The 19,717-nt window shown below is 54.2% G+C and overlaps 1 protein-coding gene across 1 annotated transcript in view; it reads left to right on the top strand.

The window, feature by feature from the left end:
- Positions 1 to 19,717, top strand: part of LOC135811938 (uncharacterized) — a 49,476-nt gene that overhangs the window by 17,471 nt on the left and 12,288 nt on the right. Inside the window, exon 3 of the mRNA XM_065325210.1 lies at positions 18,547 to 18,603. Within this exon, the coding sequence (XP_065181282.1) occupies positions 18,547 to 18,603 (57 nt within the window). The remainder of the gene's footprint in view (positions 1 to 18,546; positions 18,604 to 19,717) is intronic.

The raw sequence follows: 19,717 nt of genomic DNA, 5'->3' as shown, positions 1-19,717 counted from the left end.
TGTTCCCTTTGGGGTGTGCATCGATTGCAAAGCCCTTGAAAAAGTTTCTGAAGGGAATCTTGAACCTTGCATACCACTCGAAATGGCCTAAATATCACATTATTTATGGGTCTACAAACGAGCCACACCACAGCGTATACGAACAAGCTACGAACAATACTCCATCAAGTAGGGACTTCAATTGAAAAACCAAATTCGCGAGTTTCGCATAAAACGCTAGTTTTCTACACCTGGAAGATGTGAGAAACAACCTGGGAAAATTTGAACCCAAAATTCCAAGGCAATCTAGAGTTATACTCGATTGAAGATCGGAAAACGGGGGAAAAATAGTCACGGAAGTAAATGCAAGTATGTATGTGAGCCGTGTGGTTTCCGTCCAGCACTGCACTATCTGGTGCATACATTGCGATACAGGATGTGTGCATGCATGCAGTGTGCACGCAGGCCGTGCGCGCCTGCTTGCATAAGTCACACGTTTTCACCGTCACTGCTTTTACAGTGTGCGCGCAGTTCACTCGATTTTTTTCGTCTACCACCAGGAAATCGCCGTGGGCTGGTTTCTGTGATCATCTTCCTTCTACCGCGATAAGGAGCGAGCCTCAATGTTCTAGAATCCTCTTGGGTTAGGCTAATTCGAGGCCGCTGAAAACGAAAATCGGGTGTTCCTCACGGGGCCGAGTACGGATCTGGTCAAAAATTAGTACTTCCAAGTGCATCCGTGCCAAGCTCAGAGGCATTATTTTTGGAAGCATGGCATGTGTGGCACCATTGTGAAGGTAATGACCTTAGCTCCCTAAAAATAGCATCGACAAGGCTGAAAAGGCCGCGGGAGAAGATACTTCGGCCTCGAACTGCATCTCGAACTGCAGCCACGAGGCGCCCATTCACTTTGTGCAGGTGAGCTGTGACTGCATTTTTCGCTTTTCAGCGACCGGAACTGGACTTCCTACATCAAGCCAACATTGCCTCGCCTTAGAAGAATGTCTGGAGCAGTACCGCTTAGCCAAGCCAGGATCTCAGAAGACGAGGGCAATCACCCCCTGGCGCAACACATAATTGCTTGAAAATAGCCAATTTACAAGCGCTGGCAAAGCAGCCGGCTACATCCTCAATTGGCAAGAGCTATACCGGCAGATAGTAGAACGTCTCTTCGAGCGCTGAGGACATGCCCCCCCCCCCCCCCCCCGTCTTCCTTTTGGGGTTTTCTTGAAATAAACCTTTTTGAATTTTTCCACTCAACCATGCTGAAATACGGCCAAAGTAATACCTCCGCAGGAAAGCTCTCGTGCTTTTGCTTGTGCTTGCCTACGGAAAGAACACGATGTCCAGAGTGTGTGCTGCTTGGGTGGCATTCATCCTCTCAGCGATCAGAGTATGCCTCTCGTTTGCAGTCAACGGTTTCCCTGCAGAGCCCTCAAAAATCACCACGTACAGCTCCATGCGCTCCCTCTCCATTGCTGAGCCGAACATTCGGCATTATGGAAGAAGTTGGCAGTCTAGAAGTCAAAACTCAAAATAATCAAAAGTGCTCCCGCCGTGTTCCGCTGCAATCTGCATCCCACAAGGCTGCACAGTGGTGGGAAACATTGGTGGTGGGAAACCTTTTCCGTGTTTGTGCTGGCGGGAACCGATTCACCGTGACAACTTTCACATTCCGCTTGCTTTTTACACCAGTCTGAACGCGCCCTACGCCTGTGTTTTTTGGGGGGGGGGGGGGGTGCTAAACACGTACATTTTCTGAGCGATGAGCGTTAGCATGCTAACGCGAGTTAGCAGCCAGCCCAGCGAGCTGGCCCAACCTGCACGCATGCGCATGTCACGTGGGCACACGCCCTACAATGTCTCTTGCATGTCATTGCTGTTCGGACTTTCGAGCGTGCAACTTGCGGAACATGTGTTCCCAAACGGTTTCCTTCCCACCCTCCCACCCACTTGCTCATCTCATGTTTCTGGCGCACACATGACGGTATCTGTATAGTCCATGAGAATATAATATGCTCTCAACTGGTTATGCATCTCTATATATTTAGCATTTGGCAGCTCTACTCAGAGTCATTGGCGGCTCCATGCGGAGGCATTGACGGCTCCATGCGGAGTCATTCGGCGGCTCATTGCAGAGTAATTGGCGGCTCCATGCGGAGTAATTTGGCGGCTCCATGCGGAGTCATTCGCCGGCTCCATACGGAGTCATTCGCCGGCTAGATGCAGAGTCATTCGCCGGCTCCATGCAGAGTCAATCGCCGGCTCCATGCGGAGTCATTTGCCGGCTCCATGCGGATTCATTCGCCGGCGCCATGCAGAGTCATTTGCCGGCACCGTACGGAGTCATTCGCCGGCTCCATGCGAAGTCATTTGCCGGCTCCATGCAGAGTCATTCTCCTGCTCCAAGCGGAGTCATTTGCTGGCTCAGCTGCGAGCCATCTAGCGGCTCCAAGCAGAGCCATCATACCAGTTGCTCGAATCGGCACTCCCAGCAAAAACTCGGTTGCTCTGTTGTGAGGTGGGGGGATGCTAAACATAAATAATTTCGAACATTTTGACATACTTTTAGAAATACTACTCTCCTTCTGCCCTTAGTATGCATTGGAAATGACATTTTGGAAATTCGCCTAATACATTATCACCGGTCAGGATTGCTAACCGAGTGCAGGCGTCTTGCTTGGTGCTCATGCTGCATGATACTGCTTATCAACGGCCGGCTTCTCATACTCTGCTGCCATGGAAGGTGGTGCAGGCAATGTCGGCAGCATAGAAAACAGTAGAGGCTTAGACAACGACATAGACAACGGCTTTGACATCGACTGTGGTGATGACAATGAAAGCGACACCGGCAACAGATGTGACACCGACCGAGACACAGGCAAGGATTGTGACGCAGACAACTGCTGCAACAGCGACTGCGATGCGGGCAACGATTGCGACAATGACCGAGACGCCGACAAAGGCTGCGAATACAACTGCGGCACAGGCAGCGGTTGTGACACAGACAACGACTGAGCAAAAATTACGGCTGTGAAAATGACTGCGACGAAGGCAGCAGTTGCGTATCGATAATGGCTGCGACAACGGCTGCGAAAATGGCTGCGACCACGGCTGCAAAAATAGCTGCAACCACGGCTGCGAAAATGCCTGTGACTACGGCCGCGAAAATGGCTGCGACCAAGGCTGCGAAAAATGGCTGCGACCACGGCTGCGAAAATGGCTGCGACCATGGCTACAAAAATGGCTGCCACCACGGCTGCGAAAATAGCTGCGACCACGGCTGCGAAAATGACTGCGACCACGGCTGCGAAAAATGGCTGCGACCACGGCTGCAAAAATGGCTGCGACCACGGCTGCGACAAAATGGCTGCGACGACGACTGCGAAACAATGGCTGCGACCACGGCTGCGGTTGCGACACAGACAACGACTAAGCACAAATAAAGGCTGTGAAAATGACTGCGACGCAGGCTGCAGTTGCGTATCGATAATGGCTGCGACAACGGCTGAGAAAATGGCTGTGACCACGGCTGCGAAAATTGCTGCGACCACGGCTGCGAAAATAGCTGCAACCACTGCTGCGAAAATGGCTGCGACTACGGCCGCGAAAATGGCTGTGACCACGGCTGCGAAAAATGGCTGCGACCACGGCTGCGAAAATAGCTGCGACCACCGCTACAAAAATGGCTGCTACCACGGCTGCGAAAATAGCTGTGACCACGGCTGCAAAAATGACTGCGAACACGGCTGGGAAAAATGGCTGCGACCACGGCTGCGAAAATGGCTGCGACCACGGTTGCGACAAAATGGCTGCGACCACGGCTGGGAAATAATGGCTGCGACCACGGCTGCGAAAATGGCTACGACCAGGGCTGCAAAAATGGCTGCGCCCACGGTTGCTAAAAAAGGGCTGCGACCACGGCTGCGAAAATGACTGCGACCACGGCTGCGGTAAAATGTTTGCGACAACAGCTGCGACCACAGCTGCGAAAAAAAGCTGCGAAAATGGCTGCGACGAAGGCTGCGAAAAAATGGCGTCGACGACGGCTGCGAAAAAATGGCTGCGTTGCAAACAGCGGTTGTGACATACATGTAGGCAGCAAATGTGACAACGGAGGCGGCACAGACTGCGCCGACGACTGCGACACAGAAAATGGTGCCGAGAACAGAGGCGGCACAGACTGCCACGACGACTGCGACACAGAAAACGGTTGTGACAACGGAGGCGGCACAGACTGCGACGATGACTGCGACACAGAAAACGGTTGTGACAACGGAGGCGGCACAGACTGCGACGACGACTGCGACACAGAAAACGGTTGGGACAACGGAGGTGGCACAGACTGCGACGATGACTGCGACACAGAAAACGGTTGCGACAACGGAGGCGGCACAGACTGCGACGATAACTGCTACACAGAAACTGGTGGCGACAACGGAGGCGGCACAGACTGCAACAAAATGGCTGCGACGACGGCTGCGAAAATAGCTGCGACCACGGCTGCGAAAATGGCTGCGACCAAGGCTGCGATAATGGCTGCGATAATGGCTGCGACCACGGAAGCGAAAATGGCTGCGACCACGGCTGCGAAAAATGGCTGCGACCACAACTGGGAAAATGGCTGCGACCACGGCTGCAAAAATGGCTGCTGCCACTGCCGCGAAAATAGCTGCCGACCACGGCTGTGAAAATGACTGCGGCCACGGCTGCGAAAATGGCTGCGACCACGGCTGCGACAAAATGGCTGCGACGACGGCTACGAAACAATGGCTGCGACCACGGCTGCGGTTGCGACACAGACAACGACTGAGCACAAATAACGGCTGTGAAAATGACTGCGACGCAGGCGGCAATTGCGTATCGATAATGGCTGCGACAACGGCTGCGAAAATGGCCGCGACCACGGCTGCGAAAATTGCTGCGACCACGGCTGCGAAAATAGCTACAACCACGGCTGCGAAAACTGGCTGCGACCACCGCTGCGAAAAATGGCTGCGTCCACGGCTTCTAAAAAATGGCCGCAACCACGGCTGCGAAAATGGCTGCAACCACGGCTGCGGAATATGGCTGCGACCACGAATACGAAAATGGCTACGTCGACGGCTGCGAAAAGATGGCTGGGACCACGGTTGCGAAAGTGGCTGCGACACGGCTGCGAAAATGGCTGCGACCATGGCTGCGAAAAAATGGGTGCGACTACGGCTGCGAAAATGGCTGCGGCGACGGCTGCGAAACAATGGCTGCGACTACGGCTGCGAAAATGGCTGCGACCACGGCTGCGACAAAATCGCTGCGACGCTAGCTGCGAAACAATGGCTGCGACCACGGCAGCGGTTACGACACAGACAACGACTGAGCACAAATAACGCCTTTGAAAATGAATGCGACGCAAGCAGTAGTTGCGTATCGATAATGGCTGCGACCACGGCTGCGAAAATGGCTGCGACCACGGCTGCGAAAAAAGGCTGCGACCACAGCTCCGAAAATGGCTGCCACCAGGGCTGCAAAAATTTGCTGCGACCAAGGCTGCGAAAATGACTGCGACCACGGCTGCGAAAAAATGGCTGCGATCACGGCTCCGAAAATGGCTGCGACCACGGCTGCGACCACGGCTGCGAAACAATGGCTGTGACCACGGCTGCGACCACGGCTGCGGAAAAAGGGCTGCGACTAAGGCTGTGAAAATGACTTCGACCATGGCTGCAAAAAATGTTCGCGACAACGGCTGCGAAAAGGGCTGCGACCACAGCTGGCGAAAATGGCCGCGACCACGGCTGCGAAAATGGCTGCGACCACGGCTGCGACAAAATGGCTGCGACGACATCTGAGAAACAATGGCTGCGACCACGGCTGCGGTTGCGACACAGACAACGACTGAGCACAAATAACGCCTGTGAAAATGATATCGATGCGTATCGATAATGGCTGCGGCAACGGCTGCGAAAAGTGCTGCGACCACAGCTGCGAGAATGGCTGCGACCACAGCTGCGAAAATGGGCTGCGATCACGGCTGCGAAAATGACTGCGACCACGGCTGCGAAAAAATGTTCGCGACAACGGCTGCGAAAATGGCTGCGACCACGGCTGTGATAATGGCTGCGACCACGGACGCGAAAATGGCTGTGACCACGGCTGCGAAAATCTGGCTGCGACCACGGCTGCGAAAAATGGCTGCGACAACGGCTTCTAAAAAATGGCTGCAACCACGGCTGCGAAAATGGCTGCAACCACGGCTGCGTAATATCGCTGCGACCACGACTACGAAAATGGCTGCGTCGACGGCTGCGAAAAAATGGCTTGGACCACGGCTACGACACGGCTGCGAAAATGGCTGCGAAAAAATGGGTGCGACCACGGCTGTGAAAATGGCTGCGACGACGGCTGCGAAACAATTGCTGCGATCACGGCTGCGAAAATGGCTGCGACCACGGCTGCGACAAAATGGTTGCGACGACGGCTGCCAAACAATGGCTGCGGCCACGGCTGCGAAAATAGCTACGCCCACGGCTGCAAAAATGGCTGCGACCACAGCTGGGAAAAATGGGCTGCGATCACGGCTGCGAAAATGACTGCGACCACGGCTGCGAAAAAATGTTTGCGACAACGGCTGCGAAAATGGCTGCGACCTCGGCTGCGATAATGGCTGCGACCACGGCTGCGAAAATGGCTGCGACCACGGCTGCGAAAAAAATGGCTGCGACCACGGCTGCGAAAAATGGCTGCGACCACGGCTTCTAAAAAATGGCTGCAACCACGGCTGTGAAAATGGCTGCAACCACGGCTGCAAAATAATGCTGCGACCACGACTACGAAAATGGCTGCGACGACGGCTGCGAAACAATGGCTGCGACGATGGCCGCGGTTGCGACACAGACAACGACTGAGCACAAATAACGGCTGTAAAAATGACTGCGACGCAGGGAGTAGTTGCGTATCGATAATGGCTGCGAAAATGGCTGTGACCACGGCTGCGAAAATAGCTGCGACTACGGCCGCGAAAAGAGCTGCGACCACGGCTGCGAAAAATGGCTGCGACCACGGCTGCGAAAATGGCTGCGACCACGGCTGCGAACAAAATGGCTGCGACCACAGCTGCGAAAAATGGCTGCGGCCACGGCTTCTAAAAAATGGCTGCAACCACGCCTGCGTAATATGGCTGCGACCAAGACTACGAAAATGGCTACGTCGACGGCTGCGAAAAAATGGCTGGGACCACGGCTGCGAAAATGGCTGCGAAAAAATGGGTGCGACCACGGATGCGAAAATGGCTGCGACGACGGCTGCGAAACAATGGCTGCGACCACGGCTGCGACAAAATGGCTGCGACGACGGCTGCGAATTACGGCTGCGAAAATGGCTGCGACGACGGCTGCGAAACAATGGCTGCGACCACGGCTGGGAAAATGGCTGCGACCACGGCTGCGACAAAATGGCTGCGACGACGGCTGCGAATTACGGCTGCGAAAATGGCTGCGACGACGGCTGCGAAACAATGGCTGCGACCACGGCTGGGAAAATGGCTGCGACCACGGCTGCGACAAAATGGCTGCGACGACGGCTGCGAATTACGGCTGCGAAAATGGCTGCGACGACGGCTGCGAAACAATGGCTGCGACCACGGCTGGGAAAATGGCTGCGACCACGGCTGCGACAAAATGGCTGCGACGACGGCTGCGAATTACGGCTGCGAAAATGGCTGCGACGACGGCTGCGAAACAATGGCTGCGACCACGGCTGGGAAAATGGCTGCGACCACGGCTGCGACAAAATGGCTGCGACGACGGCTGCGAATTACGGCTGCGAAAATGGCTGCGACGACGGCTGCGAAACAATGGCTGCGACCACGGCTGGGAAAATGGCTGCGACCACGGCTGCGACAAAATGGCTGCGACGACGGCTGCGAATTACGGCTGCGAAAATGGCTGCGACGACGGCTGCGAAACAATGGCTGCGACCACGGCTGGGAAAATGGCTGCGACCACGGCTGCGACAAAATGGCTGCGACGACGGCTGCGAATTACGGCTGCGAAAATGGCTGCGACGACGGCTGCGAAACAATGGCTGCGACCACGGCTGGGAAAATGGCTGCGACCACGGCTGCGACAAAATGGCTGCGACGACGGCTGCGAATTACGGCTGCGAAAATGGCTGCGACGACGGCTGCGAAACAATTGCTGCGACCACGGCTGGGAAAATGGCTGCGACCACGGCTGCGACAAAATGGCTGCGACGACGGCTGCGAATTACGGCTGCGAAAATGGCTGCGACGACGGCTGCGAAACAATGGCTGCGACCAAGGCTGGGAAAATGGCTGCGACCACGGCTGCGACAAAATGGTTGCGACGCTGGCTGCGAAACAATGGCTGCGACCACGACACAGACAACGACTGAGCACAAATAACGCCTGTGAAAATGAATGCGACGCAGGCAGTAGTTGCGTATCGATAATGGCTGCGACCACGGCTGCGAAAATGGCTGCGACCACGGCTGCGAAAATGGCTGCGACTACGGCCCTTAAAATGGCTGCGACCACGGCTGCGAAAAATGGCTGCTACCACGGCTGCGAAAGTGGCTGCGACCACGGCTGCAAAAATGGCTGCTACCACGGCTGCAAAATTAGCTGCGACCACGGCTAAGAAAATGACTTCGACCACGGCTGCGAAAAAATGGCTGCGATCACGGCTCCGAAAATGGCTGCGACCACGGCTGCGACAAAATGGCTGCGACGACGGCTGCGACCACGGCTGCGATCACGGCTGCGAAAAAAGGGCTGCGACCAAGGCTGCGAAAATGACTGCGATCACGGCTGCGAAAAAGTGTTCGCGACAACGGCTGCGAAAAGGGTTGCGACCACAGCTGGCGAAAATGGCCGCGACCACGGCTGCGAAAATGGCTGCGACCACGGCTGCGAAAAAATGGCTGCGACAACAGCTGAGAAACAATGGCTGCGATCACGGCTGCGGTTGCGACACAGACAACGACTGAGCACAAATAACGCCTGTGAAAATGACTTCAACGCAGGCAGTAGTTGCGTATCGATAATGGCTGCGACAACGGCTGCGAAAATGGCTGCGACCACAGCTGCGAAAATGGCTGCGACCACAGCTGCGAAAAATGGGCTGTGATCACGGCTGCGAAAATGACTGCGACCACGGCTGCGAAAAAATGTTTGCGACAACGGCTGCGACCACGGCTGCGATAATGGCTGCGACCACGGATGCGAAAATGGCTGCGACCACGGCTGCGAAAAAATGGCTGCGACCACGGCTGCGATCACGGCTGCGAAAAAAGGGCTGCGACCAAGGCTGCGAAAATGACTGCGATCACGGCTGCGAAAAAGTGTTCGCGACAACGGCTGCGAAAAGGGTTGCGACCACAGCTGGCGAAAATGGCCGCGACCACGGCTGCGAAAATGGCTGCGACCACGGCTGCGAAAAAATGGCTGCGACAACAGCTGAGAAACAATGGCTGCGATCACGGCTGCGGTTGCGACACAGACAACGACTGAGCACAAATAACGCCTGTGAAAATGACTTCAACGCAGGCAGTAGTTGCGTATCGATAATGGCTGCGACAACGGCTGCGAAAATGGCTGCGACCACAGCTGCGAAAATGGCTGCGACCACAGCTGCGAAAAATGGGCTGTGATCACGGCTGCGAAAATGACTGCGACCACGGCTGCGAAAAAATGTTTGCGACAACGGCTGCGACCACGGCTGCGATAATGGCTGCGACCACGGATGCGAAAATGGCTGCGACCACGGCTGCGAAAAAATGGCTGCGACCACGGCTGCTAAAAATAGCTGCGACAACGGCTTCTAAAAAAAGGCTCTAACCACGGCTGCGAAAATGGCTGCAACTACGGCTGCGTAATTCCGCTGCGACCACGACTACGAAAATGGCTGCATCGACGGCTGCGAAAAAATGGCTTGGACCACGGCTGCGACACGGCTGCGAAAATGGTTGCGAAAAAATGGGTGCGACCACGGCTGTGAAAATGGCTGCGACGACGGCTGCGAAACAATGGCTGCGATCACGGCTGCGAAAATGGCTGCGACCACGGCTGCGACAAAACCGCTGCGACGACGGCTGCGAAACAATGGCTGCGGCCACGGCTGCGAAAATAGCTACGACCACGGCTGCAAAAATGGCTGCGACCACAGCTGCGAAAAATGGGCCGCGATCACGGCTGCGAAAATGACTGCGACCACTGCGCCGAAAAAATGTTTGCGACAACGGCTGCAAAAATAGCTGCGACCACGGCTGTGATAATGGCTGCGACCACGGCTGCGAAAAAAATGGCTGCGACCACGGCGGCGAAAATGGCTGCGACCACGGCTGCGACAAAATGGCTGCGACGACGGCTGCGTAACGATGGCTTCGGCCACGGCTGCGAAAAAACCTGCGACCACACCTGCAAAAATGGCTGCGACCACAGCTGCGAAAATGGGCTGCGATCACGGCTGCGAAAATGACTGCGACCACGGCTGCGATAAAATGGCTGCGACAACAGCCGCAAAACAATGGCTGCGACCACGGCTGCGACCACGGCTGTGAAAAAAGGGCTGGGACCAAGGCTGCGAAAATGACTGCGATCACGACTGCGAAAAAATGTTCGCGAGAACGGCTGCGAAAAGGGCTGCGACCACAGCTGGCGAAAATGGCCGCGACCATGGCTGCGAAAATGTCTGCGACCACGGCTGCGAAAAAATGGCTGCGACGACAGCTGAGAAACAATGGCTGCGATCACGGCTGCGGTTGCGACACAGACAACGACTGAGCACAAATAACGCCTGTGAAAAGGACTTCAACGCAGGCAGCAGTTGCGTATCGATAATGGCTGCGACAACGGCTGCGAAAATGGCTGCGACCACAGCTGCGAAAATGGCTGCGACCACAGCTGCGAAAAATGGGCTGCGATCACGGCTGCGAAAATGACTGCGACCACGGCTGCGAAAAAATGTTTGCGACAACAGCTGCGACCACGGCTGAGATAATGGCTGCGACCACGGATGCTAAAATGGCTGCGACCACGGCTGCGAAAAAATGGCTGCGACCACGGCTGCTAAAAATATCTGCGACAACGGCTTCTAAAAATGGCTGCAACCACGGCTGCGAAAATGGCTGCAACCACGGCTGCGTAATATCGCTGCGACCACGACAACGAAAATGGCTGCGTCGACGGCTGCGAAAAATAGCTTGGACCACGGCTGCGACACGGCTGCGAAAATGGGTGCGACCACGGCTGTGAAAATGGCTGCGACCACGGCTGCGAAACAATGGCTGCGATCACGGCCGCGAAAATGGCTGCGACCACGGCTGCGACAAAATGGCTGCGACGACGGCTGCGAAACAATGGCTGCGGACACGGCTGCGAAAATAGCTACGACCACGGCTGCAAAAAGGGCTTCGACCACAGCTGCGAAAAATGGGCTGTGATCACGGGTGCGAAATTGACTGCGACCACGGCTGCGAAAAAATGTTTGCGACAACGGCTGCAAAAATAGCTGCGACCACGGCTGCGATAATGGCTGCGACCACGGCTGCGAAAATGGCTGCGACCACGGCTGCGAAAAAATGGCTGCGACCACGGCTGCGAAAATGGCTGCGACCCCGGCTGCGACAAAATGGCTGCGACGACGGCTGCGAAACAATGGCTTCGGCCACGGCTGCGAAAATAGCTACGACCACGGCTGCAAAAATGGCTGCGACCACAGCTGCGAAAAATGGGCTGCGATCACGGCTGCGAAAATGACTGCGACCACGGCTGCGAAAAAATGTTTGCGACAACGGCTGCGACCACGGCTGCGATAATGGCTGCGACCACGGCTGCGAAAATGGCTGCGACCACGGCTGCGAAAAAAATGGCTGCGGCCACAGCTGAGGAAAATTGCTGCGACCACGGCTTCTAAAAAATGGCTGCAACCACGGCTGTGAAAATGGCTGCAACCACGGCCGCGTAATATGGCTGCGACCACGACTACGAAAATGGCTACGTCGACGGCTGCGAAAAAATAGCTGGGACCACGGCGGCGAAAATGGCTGCGACACGGCTGCGAAAATAGCTGCGACAATGGCTGCGAAAAAAATGGGTGCGGCCACGGCTGCGTAAATGGCTGCGACGACGGCTGCGAAACAATGGCTGCGACCACGGCTGCGACAAAATGGCTGCGACGACGGCTGCGAAACAATGGCTGCGACCACGGCTGCGGTTGCGACACAGACGACGACTGAGCACAAATAACGGCTGTGAAAATGACTGCAACGCAGGGAGTAGTTGCGTATCGATAATGGCTGCGACCATGGCTGCGAAAATGGCTGCGACCACGGCTTCTAAAAAAGGGCTGCAACCACGGCTGTGAAAATGGCTGCAACCACGGCCGCGTAATATGGCTGCGACCACGACTACGAAAATGGCTACTTCGACGGCTGCGAAAAAATGACTGGGACCACGGCGGCGAAAATGGCTGCGACACGGCTGCGAAAATAGCTGCGACAATGGCTGCGAAAAAAATGGGTGCGGCCACGGCTGCGTAAATGGCTGCGACGACGGCTGAGAAACAATGGCTGCGACCACGGCTGCGAAAATGGCTGCGACAAAATGGCTGTGACGACGGCTGCGAAACAATGGCTGCGACCACGGCTGCGGTTGCGACACAGACGACGACTGAGCACAAATAACGGCTGTGAAAATGACTGCGACGCAGGGAGTAGTTGCGTATCGATAATGGCTGCGACCATGGCTGCGAAAATGGCTGCGACCACGGCTGCGAAAATTGCTGCGACTACGGCCGCGAAAATAGCTGCGACCACGGCTGCGAAAAATGGCTTCGACCACGGCTGCGAAAATGGCTGCGACCACGGCTGCGACAAAATGGCTGCGACCACGGCTGCGAAAAATGGCTTCGACCACGGCTTCTAAAAAATGGCTGCAAACAAGGCTGCGAGAATGGCTGCAACCACGGCTGCGTAATACGGCTGCAACCACGACTGCGAAAATGGCTGCGTAGACGGCTGCGTACAAATGGCTGAGACCACGGCTGCGAAAATGGCTGCGACACTGCTGCAAAAATGGCTGCGACCATGGCTACGAAAAAATTGGTGCGACCACGGCTGCGAAAATGGCTGTGACGACGGCTGCGAAACAATGGCTGCGACCGCGGCTGCGAAAATGGCTGCGACAAAATGGCTGCGACGCTGGCTGCGAAACAATGGCTGCGACCACGGCAGCGGTTGCGACACAGACAACGACTGAGCACAAATATAGGCTGTGAAAATGAATGCGACGCAGGCAGTAGTTGCGTATCGATAATGGCTTCGACCACGGCTGCGAAAATGGCTGCGACCACGGCTGCGAAAATGGCTACGACTACGGCCTCGAAAATGGCTGCGACCACGGCTGCGAAAAATAGCTTCAACCACGGCTGCGAAAATGGCTGCGACCACGGGTGCAAAAATGGCTGCTACCACGGCTGCGAAAATAGCTGCGACCAAGGCTGCGAAAATGACTGCGACCACGGCTGCGAAAAAATGGCTGCGACCACGGCTCCGAAAATGGCTGCGACCACGGCTGCGACAAAATTGCTGCGACGACGGCTGCGAAACAATTGCTGCGACCAAGGCTGCGAAAATAACTGCGACCACGGCTGCGAAAAATGTTCGAGACAACGACTGCGAAAAGGGCTGTGACCACAGCTGGCGAAAGTGGCCGCGACCACGGCTGCGAAAAAATGGCTGCGACGACGGCTGCGAAAATGGCTGAGACGAAGGTTGCGAAAAAATGTCTGCGTTGCAAACAGCGGTTGTGATATACATGTAGGCAGCAAATGTGCCAACGGAGGCGGCACAGACTGCGACGACGACTGCGTCACAGAAAACGGTTGTGACAACGGAGGCGGCACAGACTGCGACGACGACTGCGACACAGAAAATGGTTGTGACAACGGACCCGGCACAGACTGCGACGACGACTGCGACACAGAAAATGGTTGTTACATCGGAGGCGGCACAGACTGCCACGACGACTGCGACACAGAAAACGGTTGTGCCAATGGAAGGGGCACAGACTGCGCCGACGACTGTGACACAGAAAATGGTTGTGACAACGGAGGTGGCGCAGACTGCGACGATGACTGCAACACAGAAAACGGTTGCGACATTGGAGGCGGCACAGACTGCGACGATGACCGTGACATAGGAAACGGTTGCGACAACGGAGGAGGCACGGACTGTGACGACGACTGCGACACAGAAAACGGTTGTGACAACGGAGGCGGCGCAGACTGCGACGATGACTGCAACACAGAAAACGGTTGCGACAACGGAGGCGGCACAGACTGCGACACAGAAAATGGTTGTTACATCGGAGGTGGGACAGACTGCCACGACGACTGCGACACAGAAAACGGTTGTGCCAACGGAGGGGGCACAGACTGCGCCGACGACTGTGACACAGAAAATGGTTGTGACAACGGAGGCGGCACTGCGACGATGACTGCAACACAGAAAACGATTGCGACAATGGAGGCGGCACAGACTGCGACGATAACTGCTACACAGAAACCGGTTGTGACAACGGAGGAGGCACAGACTGAGACGACGACTGCGACACAGAAAACGGTTGCGACAACGGAGGCGGGACAGACTGAGACGATGGCTGCGACACAGAAAACGGTTGTGACAACGGAGGCGTCACAGACTGCGACGATGACTGCGACACAGAAAGTGGCAGCGAAAATGGCTGCGACCACGGCTGCGAAAAAAATGGCTGCAACCACGGCTGCGAAAAAGGCTGCGACCACCGCTGCGAAAATTACTGCGACGACGGCTGCGAAATAATGGCTGCGACCACGGCTGCAAAATGGCTGCGACCGCGGCTGCGACAAAATGGCTGCGACCACGGCTGCGAAAATGGCTGCGACACGGCTGCAATAATGGCTGCGACCACTGCTGCGAAAATGACTGCGACCACGGCTGCGAAAATGACTGTGACCACTTCTGCGAAAAAATGGCTGCGACCACTTCTGCGAAAATGGCTGGGACCACGGCTGCGACAAAATGGCTGCGATGACGGCTGCGAAACAATGGCTGCGACCACGGCTGAAGCTGACGAGTTCAAAAGATATAACACCTTTGCCCGTGTCGAGATACTTCGGATTTTCTTTTTGCTGCATATGGTGCCCGCTCGGGACAGGGCCGTGTGCCGGTACGCGATCAGCGTCTTTACCTGCGTGTTGCTCTAATTGTAAACTCGAAGGTACACCTTCACCTTATCAACATTGCGAGTATACTGCACCCCGCTTATCGAACTAGCGCTAGTGCGTGAACTTGCACACATCTCGTACAAATAATCACCAACCATAGGTAGATATACAGTTTTTGCTTGCACTTCTTGCGGTTTAAGCAAACATTCTACTTTTCAAGGCAAACTGCACAAGTGACAGTTTTATCTCCCTTACGGTTGCTATTCTCTTGAGGACCAACGTATATGGCCGATTGGTTTGCAGGCCTGCCTGCGAATCATCAGGTCCCGAGTTCAAGACCCGCGCTGGTAGCAGGGAACGCGTAAAAAGACTTTTTATTACGCGTGTTGAACTGTCCCGATACCCACGGTCAACTGGGTACTCACAGCTCGGAGTGAGAGTAACAAGGATGCAGTTTACAGGGTTATGGGCTGTTACACGCCCGATTGGTTGAGAGATTAACCTGCTCTCCCCTGACTCACTTGTGAGGTCTGCATCCGCCACTAAGGTGAACAGGCATAGTGGTGGCCTGCGGATGCGAAGGCTAGTTTGTGTGTTTCTGAACATTCAAGCGATGCCGACGCGGATCCCGAGAATATTATTATTATTATTCTCTTGATGTTGTCCAATAGCTCGATCCCTGCTCTGGTGAAGGCCACACTCAGGTCTGCCTTTCTTGACTTTGCCGACATCAGCGGGATGCGGCTTGGGATGCGGATTTGGATCCGGCTTGGGATCCGGTTCGGTATGCGGCTTGGTGTCCGGCTTGGGATCCGGCTTGGGATCCGGCTTGGGATCCAGCTTGGTATCCGGCCTGGGATCCGGCTTGGGATCCGGCTTGGGGTCCGGTTTGGGTCCGTCTTGGGATCCGGCTTGGGATCTTGCTTGGGATCCGGCTTGGTATCCGGCTTGGTATCCGGCTTGGTTTCCAGCTTGGTTTCCAGCTTGGGGGTCCAGCTTCGGATCTGGCTTGGTATCCAGCTTGGTATCCGGCTTGGTTTCCAGCTTGGGGTCCAGCTTGGGGTCCAGCTTGGGGTCCAGCTTGGGATCCAGCTTGGTTTCCAGCTTGGGCGTCCAGCTTGGGATCTGGCTCCACGGACCAATTTTAGAAATGCAACAGTGTATAGAGAAAATTCCGGCATTTCATGATTTTTGACATTTTAACAGCAATTTATTTTTCGGCACGCGGTCAATACTACTGCATCACCAAAGCCGATTTGAAAATTTTCCTCAGCGTTTTAATTTCGGCATTTCGGGTTGGTGCCGTATAGCTGAAACTAAATAGCTGCAGGGGCGTCGGACACGCAACGGTCACTACGGTAATGACCCTACCACTATTTGCCGCAAGTACCCCCCGAATCAATAACATGTGCTGATTTGGGCTCTAAATTTCCAAACATTTCAGCTCCGCCACCCCTCCCTCACGCGTAAATTGTACAGTTCAGATAGCTGACCGTACTACACTAAATCACGTTCCGACATCCCTGAGCTGAGTGTAAATAGTTACCCGGTTTATACCCTTTAAACAGTGACTGTACAATAGCCTTCCACATTTCATACCAGAACTGCAGACATGCAAAGTCATGCACTTCACAGCAAGTGCACTGCATGGCGACAAGCAAAGTCATGCACTTCACAGCAAGTGCACTGCATGGCGACAAGCAAAGTCATGCACTTCACAGCAAGTGCACTGCATGGCGACAAGCAAAGTCATGCACTTCACAGCAAGTGCACTGCATGGCGACAAGCAAAGTCATGCACTTGACAGCAAGTGCTCTGCATGGCGACAAGCACAGCATGCACACTCACAGCCCTAGCATGCAAAACAGTCCGAGGAGTTGTCATATGTAGCAGCATCCAACCAGCAACAACACATTCAAACTTTACAGCGAACTGTACGACTGTAGAAGCCAGCTAATAATACCGTACCGGGACGTCGTACATGACTAACGGGTACTCGTTTGCTAACGGATCAGCAGGTAAACAGACGGGTGCTCGGGTACTCGGATCACCCCTTTCGACCCTAGTATACTTATCTTCTCCTTTCCTTTCCAGAACAAAGGACTGTTTCATCCTCACAGAAGTGATGGGAGAGCAAGTCGGCCTCGAAGCACAAATAAAATTGCAGCTCGTGAGCCTTTTTACGGAAGCTTACTGTAATGAGGGCGCGTGTGCACTTCTGTTGCTTTTCAACGGCGCATTTCTGAGCAAAGTCAAATGCACCCCCTTTTAGACCTCTTCAGCTATTGTCAAAACCATGCTTTGGCAATGCACCGGGGCCTGTGGGTATCAGGATTTTCTTGTGGGTTGATGGTTCACATCTTACCTGGCATGGGTTTGCATGCAAATGGAATTGGTTGGATTCAACCCATTCAATGCATGTATACCCAACAAAGGGTGCAAGGTTTTTAGTTTCGTGTGCAATTCATTTAGCTTCCCGTCCTTTCCATACTCATACTAGCGAGTTCAGTTCCGGTCACTGAAAAGCGAAAAATGCAGTCACAGCTCGCCTGTACAAAGTGAATGGGCGCCTCATGACTGCAGTTCGAGATGCAGTTCGAGGCCCGAGTATCTTCTCCCGCGGCCTTTTCGGCGTTGTCGATGCTATTTCTAGGTAGCTGAGGTCATCACCTTTCCAATGGTGCCACACATGCCATGCTTCCAAAAAATTAATAATGCCTCCGCGCTTGGCGCGGTTGCACTTCGAAGTACTAATTTCGACCAGATCCGTACTCGGCCCCGCGAGGAACACCCGATTTTCGTGTTCAGCGGCCTCGAATTGGCCTGAACCAAGAGGATTCTAGAACATTGAGGCTCGCGCTTTGGCGCGGTAGAAGGAAGATGATCACAGAAACCAGCACACGGCGATTTCCTGTAGGTAGACGAAAAAATTCGAGTGAACTGCGCGCACACTGTAGAAGCAGTGACGGTGAAAACGTGTGACTTGTGCAAGCAGGCGCGCACGGCCTGCGTGCACACTGCATGCATGCACACATCCTGTATCGCAATGTATGCACCAGATAGTGCAGTGCTGGACGGAAACCACACGGCTCACATACATACTTGCATTTACTTCTGTGACTATTTTCTCCACCCGTTTTCCGATCTTCAATCGAGTATAACTCTAGATTGCCTTGGAATTTTGAGTTCAAATTTTCCCAGGTTGTTTCTCACATCTTCCCGGTTTAGAAAAACTAGCGTTTTATGCGAAACTCACGAATTTGGTTTTTCGATTGAAGTCCCTACTCATACCCAACATTAGTGTCATTTTTAAAATTTAGATCTCTGTTCTCATTTTCTCTTTGTGTGTCCCACTGTGAAGGTGTCCTGATTGGCTGCTTGCTTCTCTTCTGTCCCCTGTTGCTGACAGGCTGCAATGGTAAGCTATATTATGGTGGATGAATTTGGTGCTGGCAATGTCATTATTTTCATGTGTGTCAGATGACAATGTTGTTCGCTTCCCTGATGTTTGCAGAGGTCTAGCCAGGATTTTATGCCAGCCGGCCAACGTTCTAGTGAAAATGCATCGTTCTGGGGGCTGCGCCCCCAGACCCCCGCCATCAGTCACATATCCACACAGACACACACACACACACACACCACTACAAATCTTTCATTGCAGCTTGCATCTCCTTTCGCTTCGTCCAATTATGGACATTTATCAAGCAGTTGTGACAATGACATTGTGACTATAGGTAAATTAACAAAAATAATTAATATGAAAAGGAAACAAACACTATTGAAACAGCTACATCAGCATGGATCATGTGTAACGTGGAGGAACTACTTGAAGAGCTACAACTATTAAAACTATCTAAAGCAACGCAGTGCCTGAGTGGTCCGCCAAAACAACTGGAGTAGTGTACAATGTGATGGTCATGTGTTCCGAAATGCAGCATGCACAAGACCCAGCCACGAATGGCCCACGATATGACAGTCCAGAGTCTGTAGCTGTCAGTGTCACAGCCGTGTACCCACCGGAAGCAGCGAACCATGACCGGACCTAGCACCTGTTACATTTTACTGGCACTCTGCGCACCAACGACAACGTACATGTACTCAAGTGCATACTCAAGTGCTTTTCAGGGTGAGTGAAGAGCTAGCACTGAGCCTGAGTAGCCTCTGCTACGTAGATCTACTGACTCGAGTGCTAGTGCACTGTAGTGCAGTGCCAGTACAGTGGAAGTAGTTTTCGCTGCTGCCGTGCCCGTCGTTCTGTTTCCACGATTATTCGGACATTGTAGTGGCAGAAACTGGACCTATTTTCGACAGCTGACAGTGGTCGACTCTTACCTTGGCGGAGGATAGTGGGCTTGGTGACATGATTGAAAGAAAAATGATCCCGAACACAGCATGCTACGAATACTTGTACTTGTAGAAACTAAAATTTCTCTAAATCTCAATTGTTTGCCAGCCGGCCAAAATAACCCTTGGAGCCCTTGGAGCTGTCTCAGCCGGCAGGTCGCCCTCCCTGAGCCGGCTTTGGCTAGGCC

This window comes from Sycon ciliatum, chromosome 3 (genome assembly GCF_964019385.1).
Source record: "Sycon ciliatum chromosome 3, ocSycCili1.1, whole genome shotgun sequence".
In the NCBI taxonomy this organism is placed as follows: domain Eukaryota; kingdom Metazoa; phylum Porifera; class Calcarea; order Leucosolenida; family Sycettidae; genus Sycon; species Sycon ciliatum.
The sequence above is the reverse complement of the archived record's forward strand: the minus strand, read 5'-3'. Positions and strand labels throughout refer to the sequence as shown.